This window comes from Mustelus asterias, unplaced genomic scaffold, assembly GCF_964213995.1.
Source record: "Mustelus asterias unplaced genomic scaffold, sMusAst1.hap1.1 HAP1_SCAFFOLD_315, whole genome shotgun sequence".
Classification (NCBI taxonomy): Eukaryota; Metazoa; Chordata; class Chondrichthyes; order Carcharhiniformes; family Triakidae; genus Mustelus; species Mustelus asterias.
This window is the reverse complement of record NW_027590278.1, coordinates 93,316-108,901: the sequence shown is the minus strand read 5'-3', so window position 1 is coordinate 108,901 and position 15,586 is coordinate 93,316. Positions and strand designations below refer to the sequence as shown.

At 46.7% G+C, this 15,586-nt stretch overlaps 1 protein-coding gene across 1 annotated transcript in view; it reads right to left on the bottom strand.

The window, feature by feature from the left end:
- rtkna (rhotekin a) overlaps window positions 1–15,586 on the bottom strand; it is a 412,303-nt gene that overhangs the window by 349,307 nt on the left and 47,410 nt on the right. The window contains exon 2 of the mRNA XM_078204370.1: window positions 12,111–12,310. Within this exon, the coding sequence (XP_078060496.1) occupies window positions 12,111–12,310 (200 nt within the window). The remainder of the gene's footprint in view (window positions 1–12,110; window positions 12,311–15,586) is intronic.

Here is a 15,586-nt window from a genome sequence, read left to right as displayed (position 1 = left end):
TTACACTCCTCGCATTGAAGCAGATGCACTCCAGACCTCCAGGCCCAGTCAGGTCCTCCTCCTCCAGAGTGCTCCTCTTCTTAGCTAGCCTTGCCCTGGCCCCCAGCTCAACCCCAGCCTCAGTATTTACTGACCTCCTGTTTTGTTCTCCACCCCCCTGCCACACTAGTTTAAATCCTGCCGAAACACTGTAGCAAAACTCCCAGCCAGGATATTTGCTCCCTTCCAGTTAAGGTGTAACCCATCCTTTCTGTACAGTTGCCATCCTGACTTGAAGATTTCCCAGTTATCTATGAATTTAAAACCCTCCCTCTTGCACCAGTCCTTTAGCCACGCGTTCAACTGTAGAATCTCCCTGTTCCGAGCCTCACTTGCACTAGACACCGGGAGCAGTCCAGAGATTGCTACCCTGGAGGTCTTACTTTTTAGCCTTGCACCCAACTCCCTGAATTTATCTCGTATGACCCCCCTGCTCTTCCTACCTACATCATTTCCACCAATGTGTACAATCACATCCGTTTGACTACCTTCCTTTTTAAATATGCTTCCTACCCTCTCGGAGACATCCAGTACCCCGGCACCAGGGAGGCAGACTACCATCCTGGATTCTCGTTCAGTCCCACAGAAGTGCCTGTCCGTGCCTCTAACCATTGCGTCCCCCACAACTATCGCTCTCCTAAACCCCTTCTTTCCCTTCCGGACCCCTGATCATCTGATCAGGGATCCGGAAGTGACTAATGCTGACAATCTCAAACAGGTCTGTCAGTGACTAATGCTGACTGTCTCCAAACAGGTCTGTCAGTGACTAATGCTGACTATCTGCAAACAGGTCTGTCACTGACTAATGCTGACTATCTGCAAACAGGTCTGTCACTGACTAATGCTGACTATCTGCAAACAGGTCTGTCACTGACTAATGCTGACTATCTGCAAACAGGTCTGTCAGTGACTAATGCTGACTATCTGCAAACAGGTCTGTCACTGACTAATGCTGACTATCTCCAAATAGGTCTGTCAGTGACTAATGCTGACTATCTCCAAATAGGTCTGTCAGTGACTAATGCTGACTATCTCCAAACAGGTCTGTCACTGACTAATGCTGACTATCTCCAAACAGGTCTGTCACTGACTAATGCTGACTATCTCCAAACAGGTCTGTCACTGACTAATGCTGACTATCTCCAAACAGGTCTGTCACTGACTAATGCTGACTATCTCCAAACAGGTCTGTCAGTGACTAACGCTGACTATCTCCAAACAGGTCTCATACAGTCCTAGAGTCTTAAAGGTTTCCAGCATGGAAACTGGCCCTTCGGCCCAACCCGTCCATGCCGCCCTTTTTTTAAAAAACTCCTGAACTAATCCCAATTGCCCACATTTGGCCCATATCCCTCTATTTCCATCGTACCCATGTAACTATCTAAATGCTTTTTGAAAGATAAAATTGTACCTGCGTCTACTACTACCTCTGGCAGCTTGTTCCAGACACTCACCACACTCTGTGTGAAAAAATTGCCCCTCTGGACACTTTTGTATCTCTCCCCTCTCACCTTAAACCTATGCCCTCTAGTTTTAGACTCCCCTACCTTTGGGAAAAGTTATTGACTATCTACCTTGTCTATGCCCCTCATTATTTTATAGACGTCTGTAAGATCACCCCTCAGCCTCCTACGCTCCAGAGAAAAAAGTCCCAGTCTAGAACATAGAACATTACAGCACAGAACAGGCCCTTCGGCCCACGATGTTGTGCCGACCTTCATCTGAAACCAAGATCAAGCTATCCCACTACCTACCATCCTGGTGTGCTCCATGTGCCTATCCAATAACCGCTTAAATGTTCCTAAAGTGTCTGACTCCACTATCACTGCAGGCAGTCCATTCCACACCCCAACCACTCTCTGCGTGAAGAACCTACCTCTGATATCCTTCCTATATCTCCCACCATGAACCCTATAGTTATGCCCCCTTGTAATAGCTCCATCCACCCGAGGAAATAGTCTTTGAACGTTCACTCGATCTATCCCCTTCATCATTTTATAAACCTCTATTAAGTCTCCCCTCAATCTCCTCCGCTCCAGAGAGAACAGCCCCAGCTCCCTCAACCTTTCCTCATAAGACCGACACTCCAAACCAGGCAGCATCCTGGTAAATCTCCTCTGCACTCTTTCCAGCGCTTCCACATCCTTCTTATAGTGAGGTGACCAGAACTGCACGCAATATTCCAAATGCGGTCTCACCAAGGTCCTGTACAGTTGCAGCATAACCCCACGGCTCTTAAACTCCAACCCCCTGTTAATAAAAGCTAACACACTATATGCCTTCTTCACAGCTCTATCCACTTGAGTGGCAACCTTTAGAGATCTGTGGATATGGACCCCAAGATCTCTCTGTTCCTCCACAGTCTTCAGAACCCTACCTGTGACCCCGTAATCCACATTTAAATTAGTCCTACCAAAATGAATCACCTCACATTTATCAGGGTTAAACTCCATTTGCCATTTTTCAGCCCAGCTTTGCATCCTATCTATGTCTCTTTGCAGCCTACAACAGCCCTCCACCTCATCCACTACTCCACCAATCTTGGTGTCATCAGCAAATTTACTGATCCACCCTTCAGCCCCCTCCTCTAAGTCATTAATAAAAATCACAAAGAGCAGAGGACCAAGCACCGATCCCTGCGGCACTCCGCTAGCAACCTGCCTCCAGTCCGAAAATTTTCCATCCACCACCACCCTCTGTCTTCGATCAGATAGCCAGTTACCTATCCAATCGGCCAACTTTCCCTCTATCCCACACCTCCTTACTTTCATCATAAGCCGACCATGGGGGACCTTATCAAACGCCTTACTAAAATCCATGTATATAACATCAACCGCCCTACCTTCATCAACACAGTCTATCCAGCCTCTCCCTATAACTCAATCCATCAAGTCCCGGTGGCATCAAAGTAAATCTTTCCTGCACTATTTCCCGTGTAATAATATCCTTTATATATAGGGTGACCAGAATTGCACACAGTATTCCCAGTGTGGCCTTACCAATGTCTTGTACAACTTCAACAAGATGTCCCAACTCCTGTTTTCAATGTTCTGACCGATGAAACCAAGCATGCCGAATGCCTTCTTCACCACTCTGTCCATCTGTGACTCCACCTTCAAGGAGCTACGAACATGTACCCCTAGATCTCTTTGTTCTGTAACTCTCCCCAACGCCCTACCATTAACTGAGTAAGTCCTGCCCTGGTTCAATCTACCAAAATGCATCACCTCGCATTTGTCTAAATTAAACTCCATCTGCCATTCGTCAGCCCACTGGCCCAATTGATCAAGATCCCGTTGCAATTGGAGATAACTTTCTTCACTGTCCACTATGCCACCAATCTTGATTGAATTTCGGAGCCAGAAGGTCATGCTGCAACTGTACAAAACTCTGGTGCGGCCGCATTTGGAGTAGAGCGTACAGTTCTGGTCGCCGTATTATAGGAAAGATGTGGAAGTGTTGGAAAGGGTGCAGAGGAGATTTACCAGGATGTTGCCTGGTATGGTGGGAAAATCATATGAGGAAAGGCTGAGGGACTTGAGGTTGTTTTCATTAGAGAGAAGAAGTTTAAGAGGTGACTTAAAAGAGGCATACAAGATGATCAGGGGATTAGAAAGGGTGGATAGTGAGAGCCTTTTTCCTCGGATGGTGTTGGCTAGCACGAGGGGACATAGCTTTAAATTGAGGGGTGAGAGATATAGGACAGATGTTAGAGGTAGGTTCTTTACTCAGAGAGTAGTAAGGGCGTGGAATGCCCTGCCTGCAGCAGTGGTGGACTCGTCAACGTTGAGAGCGTTCAAGTGGTTATTGGATAAACATATGGATGATATTGGAATAGTGTAGATTAGAGGGGCTTTAGATTGGTACCACTGGTCGGCGCAACATCGAGGGCCGAAGGGCCTGTACTGTGATGTAATGTTCTATGTTCTATGTTCTATGTTCAATCTTGGTGTCATCTGCAAACTTACTAACCATGCCTCCTATATTCTCATCCAAATCATTGATATAAATGACAAATAACAGTGGGCCCAACACTGATCCCTGAGGCACACCGCTGGTCACAGGCCTCCAGTTTGAAAAACAACCCTCTGCACTCTCCCTCTGGCTTCTGTTAAGAAGCCAATTTTGTATCCATTCAGATAGTTTTTCGAGGAAGTGACAAAGATGATTGATGAGGGTAGGGCAGTGGATGTTGTCGACATGGACTTTAGTAAGGCCTTTGACAAGGTCCCTCATGGCAGACTGGTGGAGAAGGTGAAGTCGCATGGGATCAGAGGTGAACTGGCAAGGTGGATACAAAACTGGCTCGGTCAAAGAAGACAGAGGGTAGCAGTGGAAGGGTGCGTTTCTGAATGGAGGGCTGTGACAAGTGGCGTTCCTCAGGGATCAGTGCTGGGACCTTTGCTGTTTGTAATATATATAAATGATTTGGAGGAAAATGTAACTGGTTTGATTAGTAAGTTTGCAGATGGCACAAAGGTTGGTGGATTTGTGGATAGCGATGAGGACCATCAGAGGATACAGCAGGATATAGATCAGTTGGAGACTTGGGCGGAGAGATGGCAGATGGAGTTCAATCTGGACAAATGTGAGGTAATGCATTTTGGAAGGTCTAATACAGATAGGAAATATCCAGTAAATGGCAGAACCCTTCAGAGTATTGATAGGCAAAGGGATCTGGGCGTACAGGTACACAGGTCACTGAAAGTGGCAATGCAGGTGGAGAAGGTTGTTGTGGCTATTTCAGAGACATGGATAGAGCAGGGGCAGGAATGGATGCTGCAGGTCCCGGGGTTCAAATGTTTTAGTCGAAGTAGGGAAGGAGGTAGAAGAGGGGGAGGGGTAGCATTATTGGTCAGAGATTGTATCACAGTGTCAGAGAGGAGGTTTGATGAGGACTTATCTGTTGAGGTAGTATGGGCGGAGATTAGAAATAGGAGAGGAGAGGTCACCCTGTTGGGAGTCTTTTATAGACCTCCTAAAAGTTCTAGAGAGGTTGAGGAAAGGATTGCGGAGTCAATCCTGCTTAGGAGTGAAAGTAATAGGGCAGTTGTTATGGGGGATTTTAACTTGACTAATATTGACTGGAATTGTTATAGCTCTAGCTCGTTAGAGGGGTCAGTTTTTGTTCAAAGCGTGCAGGAAGGTTTTTTGACTCAGTATGTAGACAGGCCAACTAGAGGTGAGGCTATATTGGATCTGGTGCTGGGAAATGAGCCAGACCAGGTGCTAGACTTGGAAGTTGGTGTGCATTTTGGTGATAGTGACCACAATTCGGTTACGTTCACCTTAGTGATGGAAAGGGATAGGCATGAACCTCGGGCCAGTGGTTTTAGCTGGGGGAAGGGTAATTATGAGGCTATTAGGAGAGAATTAGGAAGCATAGGTTGGACTAGGAGATTACAGGGACTGGGAACGTCCGACATGTGGAGTTTTTTCAAGGAGCAGCTACTGCGAGTCTGTGATAGGTATGTCCCTGTCAGGCAAGGAGGAATTGGTAGGGCTAGGGAACCGTGGTGCACCAAAAAAGTTTCTTTGTTGGTTAAAAAGAAAAAGGAGGCTTATGTTCGGATGAGACGTGAGCACTCGGGTAGTGCACTAGAAAGGTTTAGATTGGCTAAGAGGGAGTTGAAGAGCGAGCTTAGAAGGGCTAAAAGGGGACATGAGAAGACTTTGGCGGATAGGGTTAAAGAGAATCCTAAGGCGTTCTATAGGTATGTCAAGAACAGAAGGTTGGTTAGGGCAAGTTTAGGGCCAGTTATAGATGGCAGAGGGAAGTTATGTGTGGAACCGGAGGAGATTGGTGAAGCATTGAACCAATATTTCTCTTCGGTGTTCACGCAAGGGGACATGAATATAGCTGAGGAGGACACTGGGTTGCAAGGGAGTAGAATAGACAGTATTACAGTTGATAAGGAGGATGTGCAGGATATTCTGGAGGGTCTGAAAATAGATAAATCCCCTGGTCCGGATGGGATTTATCCAAGGATTCTCTGGGAGGCAAGAGAAGTGATTGCAGAGCCTCTGGCTCTGATCTTCAGGTCGTCGTTGGCCTCTGGTATAGTACCAGAAGATTGGAGGTTAGCGAATGTTGTCCCATTGTTTAAGAAGGGGAACAGAGACTTCCCCGGGAATTATAGACCGGTGAGTCTCACTTCTGTTGTCGGCAAGATGTTGGAAAAAATTATAAGGGATAGGATTTATAGTTATTTGGAGAGTAATGAATTGATAGGTGATAGTCAGCATGGTTTCGTGGCAGGTAGGTCGTGCCTTACTAACCTTATTGAGTTTTTTGAGAAAGTGACCAAGGAGGTGGATGGGGGCAAGGCAGTGGACGTGGTATATATGGATTTTAGTAAGGCGTTTGATAAGGTTCACCATGGTAGGCTTCTGCAGAAAATGCAGATGTATGGGATTGGGGGTGATCTAGGAAATTGGATCAGGAATTGGCTAGCGGATAGGAAACAGAGGGTGGTGGTTGATAGTAAATATTCATCATGGAGTGCGGTTACAAGTGGTGTACCTCAGGGATCTGTTTTGGGGCCACTGCTGTTTGTAATATTTATTAATGATCTGGATGAGGGTATAGTTGGGTGGATTAGCAAATTTGCTGATGACACCAAAGTCGGTGGTGTGGTAGACAGTGAGGAAGGGTGTCGTAGTTTGCAGGAAGACTTAGACAGGTTGCAAAGTTGGGCCGAGAGGTGGCGGATGGAGTTTAATGCGGAGAAGTGTGAGGTAATTCACTTTGGTAGGAATAACAGATGTGTTGAGTATAGGGCTAACGGGAGGACTTTGAATAGTGTGGAGGAGCAGAGGGATCTAGGTGTATGTGTGCATAGATCCCTGAAAGTTGGGAATCAAGTAGATAAGGTTGTTAAGAAGGCATATGGTGTCTTGGCGTTTATTGGTAGGGGGATTGAATTTAGGAGTCGTAGCGTTATGTTGCAACTGTACACAACTCTGGTGCGGCCGCACTTGGAGTACTGTGTGCAGTTCTGGTCCCCACATTACAGGAAGGATGTGGAGGCTTTGGAGAGGGTGCAGAGGAGGTTTACCAGGATGTTGCCTGGTATGGAGGGGAGATCCTATGAGGAGAGGCTGAGGGATTTGGGATTGTTTTCGCTGGAAAGGCGGCGGCTAAGAGGGGATCTTATTGAAACATATAAGATGATTAGAGGTTTAGATAGGGTGGATAGTGATAGCCTTTTTCCTCTGATGGAGAAATCCAGCACGAGGGGGCATGGCTTTAAATTGAGGGGGGGTAGTTATAGAACCGATGTCAGGGGTAGGTTCTTTACCCAGAGGGTGGTGAGGGATTGGAATGCCCTGCCAGCATCAGTAGTAAATGCGCCTAGTTTGGGGGCGTTTAAGAGATCCGTAGATAGGTTCATGGACGAAAAGAAATTAGAACATAGAACATAGAACATAGAACATTACAGCGCAGAACAGGCCCTTCGGCCCACGATGTTGCACCGACCAGTTAAAAAAACAAAAACAAACTGTGACCCTCCAACCTAAACCAATTTCTTTTCGTCCATGAACCTATCTACGGATCTCTTAAACGCCCCCAAACTAGGCGCATTTACTACTGATGCTGGCAGGGCATTCCAATCCCTCACCACCCTCTGGGTAAAGAACCTACCCCTGACATCGGTTCTATAACTACCCCCCCTCAATTTAAAGCCATGCCCCCTCGTGCTGGATTTCTCCATCAGAGGAAAAAGGCTATCACTATCCACCCTATCTAAACCTCTAATCATCTTATATGTTTCAATAAGATCCCCTCTTAGCCGCCGCCTTTCCAGCGAAAACAATCCCAAATCCCTCAGCCTCTCCTCATAGGATCTCCCCTCCATACCAGGCAACATCCTGGTAAACCTCCTCTGCACCCTCTCCAAAGCCTCCACATCCTTCCTGTAATGTGGGGACCAGAACTGCACACAGTACTCCAAGTGCGGCCGCACCAGAGTTGTGTACAGTTGCAACATAACGCTACGACTCCTAAATTCAATCCCCCTACCAATAAACGCCAAGACACCATATGCCTTCTTAACAACCTTATCTACTTGATTCCCAACTTTCAGGGATCTATGCACACATACACCTAGATCCCTCTGCTCCTCCACACTATTCAAAGTCCTCCCGTTAGCCCTATACTCAACACATCTGTTATTCCTACCAAAGTGAATTACCTCACACTTCTCCGCATTAAACTCCATCCGCCACCTCTCGGCCCAACTTTGCAACCTGTCTAAGTCTTCCTGCAAACTACGACACCCTTCCTCACTGTCTACCACACCACCGACTTTGGTGTCATCAGCAAATTTGCTAATCCACCCAACTATACCCTCATCCAGATCATTAATAAATATTACAAACAGCAGTGGCCCCAAAACAGATCCCTGAGGTACACCACTTGTAACCGCACTCCATGATGAATATTTACTATCAACCACCACCCTCTGTTTCCTATCCGCTAGCCAATTCCTGATCCAATTTCCTAGATCACCCCCAATCCCATACATCTGCATTTTCTGCAGAAGCCTACCATGGTGAACCTTATCAAACGCCTTACTAAAATCCATATATACCACGTCCACTGCCTTGCCCCCATCCACCTCCTTGGTCACTTTCTCAAAAATTGGTTTAGGTTGGAGGGTCACAGTTTTTTTTTAACTGGTCGGTGCAACATCGTGGGCCGAAGGGCCTGTTCTGCGCTGTAATGTTCTATGTTCTATGTTCTAAGGTAGTCAAGAAGGCATACGGCATGCTGGCCTTCATCGGCCAGGGCATTGAGTTTAAAAATTGGCAAGTCATGTTGCCGCTTGAAAGAACCTTAGTTAGGCCGCACTTGGAATATAGTGTTCAATTCGGGTCGCCACACTACCAGAAGGATGTGGAGGCTTTGGAGAGGGTACAGAAAAGATTTACCAGAATGTTGCCTGGTATGGAGGGCATTAGCTATGAGGAGAGGTTGGAGAAACTTGGTTTGTTCTCACTGGAGCGACGGAGGTTGAGGGGAGACCTGGTAGAAGTCTTGGTTTCAGATAAAGCTCGGCACAACATCGTGGGCCGAAGGGCCTGTTCTGTGCTGTACTGTTCTATGTTCTATGTTCTAAGATTATGAGAGGCATGGACAGAAGCTTTTTCCCAGGGTGGAAGAGTCAATTACTAGGGGGCATAGGTTTAAGGTGCGAGGGGCAAGTTTTAAAAGTTACATTTGGAGTACTGCGTCCAGTTCTGGTCGCCGCACTACCAGAAGGACGTGGAGGCTTTAGAGAGAGTGCAGAGAAGGTTTACCAGGATGTTCCCTGGTATGGAGGGTCTTAGCTATGAGGAGAGATTGGGTAAACTGGGCTTGTTCTTCCTGGAAAGACGGAGAATGAGGGGAGACCTAATACAGGTGTACAAAATTATGAAGGGTATAGATAGGGTGAACAGTGGGAAGCTTTTTCCCAGGTCGGAGGTGATGAACACGAGGGGTCACGGGCTCAACGTGAGAGGGGCGAGGTATAACTCTGATATCAGAGGGATGTATTTTACACAGGGAGTGGTGGGGGCCTGGAATGCGCTGCCAAGTAGGGTGGTGGAGGCAGACACGCTGGCATCATTTAAGACTTACCTGGATAGTCACATGAGCAGTCTGGGAATGGAGGGATACAAACGAATGGTCTAGTTGGACCAATGAGCGGCACAGGCTTGGAGGGCCGTAGGGCCTGTTTCCTGTGCTGTACTATTCTTTGTTCTTTATTCTTTGTTCTATGTACGAGGCAGATTTTTTACGCAGAGAGTAGTGGGTGCCTGGAACTCGTTGCCGGGGGATGTAGTGGAAGCGGATACGGTAGTGACTTTTCAGGGGCGTCTTGACAAGTACACGAACGAGATGGGAATAGAGGGATACGGTCCCCGGAACGGTAGGGGGTTTTGGTTGAGTCGAGCAGCATGGTCGGTGCAGGCTTGGAGGGCCGAAGGGCCTGTTCCTGTGCTGTAATTTTCTTTGTCCTTTGTTCTTTGTTCTTTCATACCTCACCCTGGATCCTGTGAGATTTAACTTTATGCAACAACCTACCACGCGGTCTGTCAGTGACTCGTGGTGTGCCTCAGGGATCAGTGTTGGGACCACAATTGTTTATGATTTACATAGATGATTTGGAGTTGGGGACCAAGTGTAGTGTGTCAAAATTCGCAGATGATGCTAAGATGGGTGGAAGAGCAAAGTTTTGTATCCACCTTGCAGCTCACCTCTGATCGCATGCGACTTCACCTTCTGCACCAGACCCCAGCTTTTTTTTATTCATTCATGGGACATGGACCTAGCTGGGCCAGTATTTATTGCCCATCCCTAGTTGCCCTTGAGAAGGTGGTGATGAGCTGCTTTCTTGTATCGCTGCAGTCCATGTGCTGTGGGTTGACCCACAATGCTGTGAGGGAGGGAATTCCAGGATTTTGACCCAGCGACTGCGAAGGAACGGCGATATATTTCCAACTCTGTTTCAGATATTAGTAAATTGTAAACAAAATTGTATCCGATTTACATAGATGATTTGGAGTTGGGGACCAAGTGTAGTGTGTCAAAATTCGCAGATGACACTAAGATGGGTGGAACAGCAAAGTGTGCAGAGGATGCTGAAAGTCTGCAAAGGGATACAGATAATCTAAGTGAGTGGGCGAGGGTCTGGCAGATGGAGTACAATGTTGGTAAATGTGAGGTCATCCATTTTGGTAGGAATAACAGCAAAATGGACTATTATTTAAATGGTAAAAAAATGCAGCATGCTGCTGTGCAGAGGGACCTGGGTGTCCTTGTGCAGGAATCTCAAGGAGTTGGTTTGCAGGTACAGCAGGTAATTAAGAAGGCAAATGGAATTTTGTCCTTCATTGCTAGAGGGATGGAGTTTAAAAACAGCGAGGTTATGTTGCAGCTGTATAAGGTGCTGGTGAGGCCACACCTGGAGTACTGTGTACAGTTTTGGTCTCCTTACTTGAGAAAAAATATACTGGCACTGGAGGGGGTGCAGAGGAGATTCACTAGGTTGATTCCGGAGTTGAGAGGGTTGGCTTATGAGGAGACTGAGTAGACTGGGGCTATACTCATTGGGATTCAGAAGAATGAGGGGAGATCTTATAAAAACATATAAGATTATGAAGGGAATAGATAAGATAGAAGCAGGGAAGTTGTTTCCACTGGCGGGTGAAACGAGAACTGGAGGGCATAGCCTCAAAATGAGGGGAAGAAGATTTAGGACTGAGTTGAGGAGGAGCTTCTTCACACAAAGGGTGTGAATCTGTGGAATTCCCTGCCCAGTGAAGCAGTTGAGGCTACCTCATTGAATGTTTTTAAGGCAAGGATAGATACATTTTTGAACAGTAAAGGAATTAAGGGTTGTGTTGAATGGGCGGGTAAGTGGAGCTGAGTCCACAAAAAGATCAGCCATGATCTTATTGGATGGCGGAGCAGGCCCGAGGGGCCAGATGGCCAGTTCTTATGTTCTTATGTTCTCTTCACTCATCTTTTAGAAAGAGGTGGCACGGTAGCACAGTGGTTACCATTGCTGCCTCACAGCTCCAGGGACCTGGGTTCGATTCCCGGCTTGGTTCACTGCCTGTGTGGAGTCTGCACCACCTCCCCATGTCTGCGTGGGTTTCCTGTGTGTGCTCCGGTTTCCTCCCACAGTACAAAGATGTGCGGGTTGGGTTGATTGGCCAAGCTAAATTGCCCCTTCGTGTCCCGGGATGTGTAGGTTAGATGGATTGGCCATGGTAAATGTGTGTAGTTGTGGGGATAGAGCTTGGGGCAGGATTGTTATTAGTGCAGACCCGATGGGCCAAATGGCCTCCTTCTGCATTGTAGGAATTCTACAAAAAGCTTTATACAACCTCCTTCCTTCACAGGAAGAGATATCTCTGGAATTCACTCCCCAAATCCACACAGCGGCCGATATTTTACGACCTCGCTCGGGCGAGGCCAACGGAGAGTTCCATTCTGCGAGACTCCGCCGCCCCGATTCCGAGGTGGAGATGGTGGTAAAATTACGACCAACATCCTTTGGTGTAAGTTAGTTACTTACCTCCTGACCTTCCGCTGCATGACCTGAGCTTCCTTCATTCTTTGGAGCTCTGACATGTAGGCCATTATGCGAATGTTGCAGGTCAGGAGGCTCTTTGCTGCCTCCAGTGCTTGCTCCCTCTGTGTACAAGCAGCCAGGAGTTTGCAAGCTCCATCCCGCATTCGGATCTCATGGTCAATTTTCTTCTGGAAGTCAGTGTCCTGAAAAACATGGAGTATTGAGACTTCATCAAAGGCTTTGCTGAAATCTAGATTAAAAATCAAGAACATGGAACAGGAGCAGGCATTCAGCCCCTCAAGCCTGCTCCACCGTTTAATAAGATCATAGCTGATCTGATAGTGGCCAACCCCAACAAACCTTGACTTATCAGTTAGTCAAGTCTTAAATATATCCGTTGATCCTGTCCCCATTGCAATCTGAGGAAGAACATTCCAAAGATTTAAGTCCTCTGAGAGAAAGAAAGGTCTTCTCATCTCTGTGGGAGTCTCCTTGTTTATAAACTGTATCCCCTGTTCCAGTGATCACATCAGGGATTAGTACAAGAATGTGGAAAGGTGGGACAGAAAAACAAGCTGGGTGGTCGGAAGCTACCAAGTGTCTCAGAGAGACCTGGACAGCTGTGCGTAACAGACAGAAATAAACATCCCACTTCCTAAGAACATAAGAACATAAGAAATAGGAGCAGGAGTAGGCCATCTAGCCCCTCGAGCCTGCCCCGCCATTCAATAAGATCATGGCTGATCTGACGTGGATCAGTACCACTTACCCGCCTGATCCCCATAACCCTTAATTCCCTTACCGATCAGGAATCCATCCATCCGCGCTTTAAACATATTCAGCGAGGTAGCCTCCACCACCTCAGTGGGCAGATAATTCCAGAGATTCACCACCCTCTGGGAGAAGAAGTTCTTCCTCAACTCTGTCTTAAACCGACCCCCCTTTATTTTGAGGCTGTGTCCTCTAGTTTTAACTTCCTTACTAAGTGGAAAGAATCTCTCCGCCTCCACCCTATCCAGCCCCCGCATTATCTTATAAGTCTCCATAAGATCCCCCCTCATCCTTCTAAACTCCAACGAGTACAAACCCAATCTCCTCAGCCTCTCCTCATAATCCAAACCCCTCATCTCCGGTATCAACCTGGTGAACCTTCTCTGCACTCCCTCCAATGCCAATATATCCTTCCTCATATAAGGGGACCAATACTGCACACAGTATTCTAGCTGCGGCCTCACCAATGCCCTGTACAGGTGCATCAAGACATCCCTGCTTTTATATTCTATCCCCCTCGCGATATAGGCCAACATCCCATTTGCCTTCTTGATCACCTGTTGTACCTGCAGACTGGGCTTTTGCGTCTCATGCACAAGGACCCCCAGATCCCTTTGCACGGTAGCATGTTTTAATTTGTTTCCATTGAGATAGTAATCCCATTTGTTATTATTTCCTCCAAAGTGTATAACCTCGCATTTATCAACGTTATACTCCATTTGCCATATCCTCGCCCACTCACTCAGCCTGTCCAAATCTCTCTGCAGATCTTCTCCATCCTCCACACGATTCACTTTTCCACTTATCTTTGTGTCGTCTGCAAACTTCGTTACCCTACACTCCGTCCCCTCCTCCAGATCATCTATATAAATGGTGAATAGTTGCGGCCCGAGTACCGATCCCTGCGGCACGCCACTAGTTACCTTCCTCCAACCGGAAAAACACCCATTTATTCCGACTCTTTGCTTCCTGTCAGATAGCCAGTCCCCAATCCACTTTAACACACTACCCCCAACTCCGTGTGCCCTAATCTTCTTCAGCAGCCTTTTATGGGGCACCTTATCAAACGCCTTTTGGAAATCCAAAAACACCGCATCCACCGGTTCTCCTCCATCAACCGCCCTCGTCACATCTTCATAAAAATCCAACATGTTCGTCAAGCACGACTTTCCCCTCATGAATCCATGCTGCGTCTGATTGATCGAACCATTTCTATCCAGATGCCCTGCTACCTCCTCTTTAATAATGGATTCCAGCATTTTCCCTACTACAGACGTTAAGCTGACCGGCCTATAGTTACCCGCCTTTTGTCTCCTTCCTTTTTTAAACAGCGGCGTAACATTAGTCGTTTTTCTGCATGAAATTAACTGGAAACAAATGGTCAGAGAGCCTTCTGGTGAAAGACCCTGGTGAGAGAGCATTGAAATCATCAAGTGTCTATTGTAAAATGGAGGTCATTGTGTCATTGTGCAACATACTCCACATCCCAGCTTCCTCCTCATCAGCCCACTAGATTTTGTCCAATCGCCTTTGAAACTCTCCGTGGAATTTGAGTCCATTATGCTTGCATGAAGATGTAATCCAGATCAGAACAACATTTCTCTGAAGGAATTTCTCATTTGACTTCTGGTTCTGATGCCAATTTTAAAATATGACATAAAAATTAAATTGCTGGAAATGTGCAGTGATTTAGACAGTATTTGTGAAGAGAAACAGAATTAATGTTTATGAACAGACAAACTGGAAGCAGGAGTAGGCCACTCTGCCCGTCGAGTTCATGCACCATTCAATCAGACCATGTTAATCAAGAATCTATCTGGCTCTGCCTTAGAAATATTCAAAGGCTCTGCTTCCTCCGCCTCTTGAAGAAGAGAGTTCCAGAGACTCTCTCCGCCCTCAGAGAAAATGTTTCCTCATTTCTGTTATACTTCTTGCATTGAAGCAAATATAGTCCAAGTTTCCAGTTCTGTTGAGCTCAGCAACCTCTCCCTGACTGTTCTTCCCCTTTGCTATATCTGCCTTAGTCTCAAGCTCTTCCCCAGTCCCTACACTTACTGGCTTGCTACTCCAGAGTGTGGCGACTAGGGGAATTTCACAGTAACTTCATTGCACTGTTAATGTAAGCATTGCTTGTGACTAATAAATAAACCTTAACTTTTAACCTCGCACCCAGGATATTGGTGCCCATCCAGAGCAGTCAAGGGCGAGTACAAGTCTCCATTCAAAGTGAGGTACCTTTAAGGGTTAGGGTTTGTCTGTGTTAAATATTGTTGTCTTGTAGAACTGTATAATCTTGCCTAAGTTTTTAAATTGAAGGTACAGGTCAGAACGACCGCGTGGAAGAAGGTAAGTAACTTTAATAGGAATAGAGGACCAGAGGTAAAGATAACAGGTTTTGGGCTATTTGATAACGGGAATAAGGAATTAAGACTAATATAAAGATAAGAACCGCATGCAGAACTAATTGGTGTAACTAACCCAGGATTGTAGACGAAACCGCTGTCTGTGCCAAGGCAATAGGACAAGGGAGTGCTTGACTCAAGGTGCCCTACCCTAAACTGGACGTTAAGAGGAGAAATCTCCCACGCTAAGGTTGGGTTTTGAAGCGGGCGCTAAGAGGCACAGGCACTCAGGGTGCAAGGCACGGACAGTGTAAATCGGGTAACAACACTGACTCTGAAGGGACGAACAACCTCAGAGTCGATACA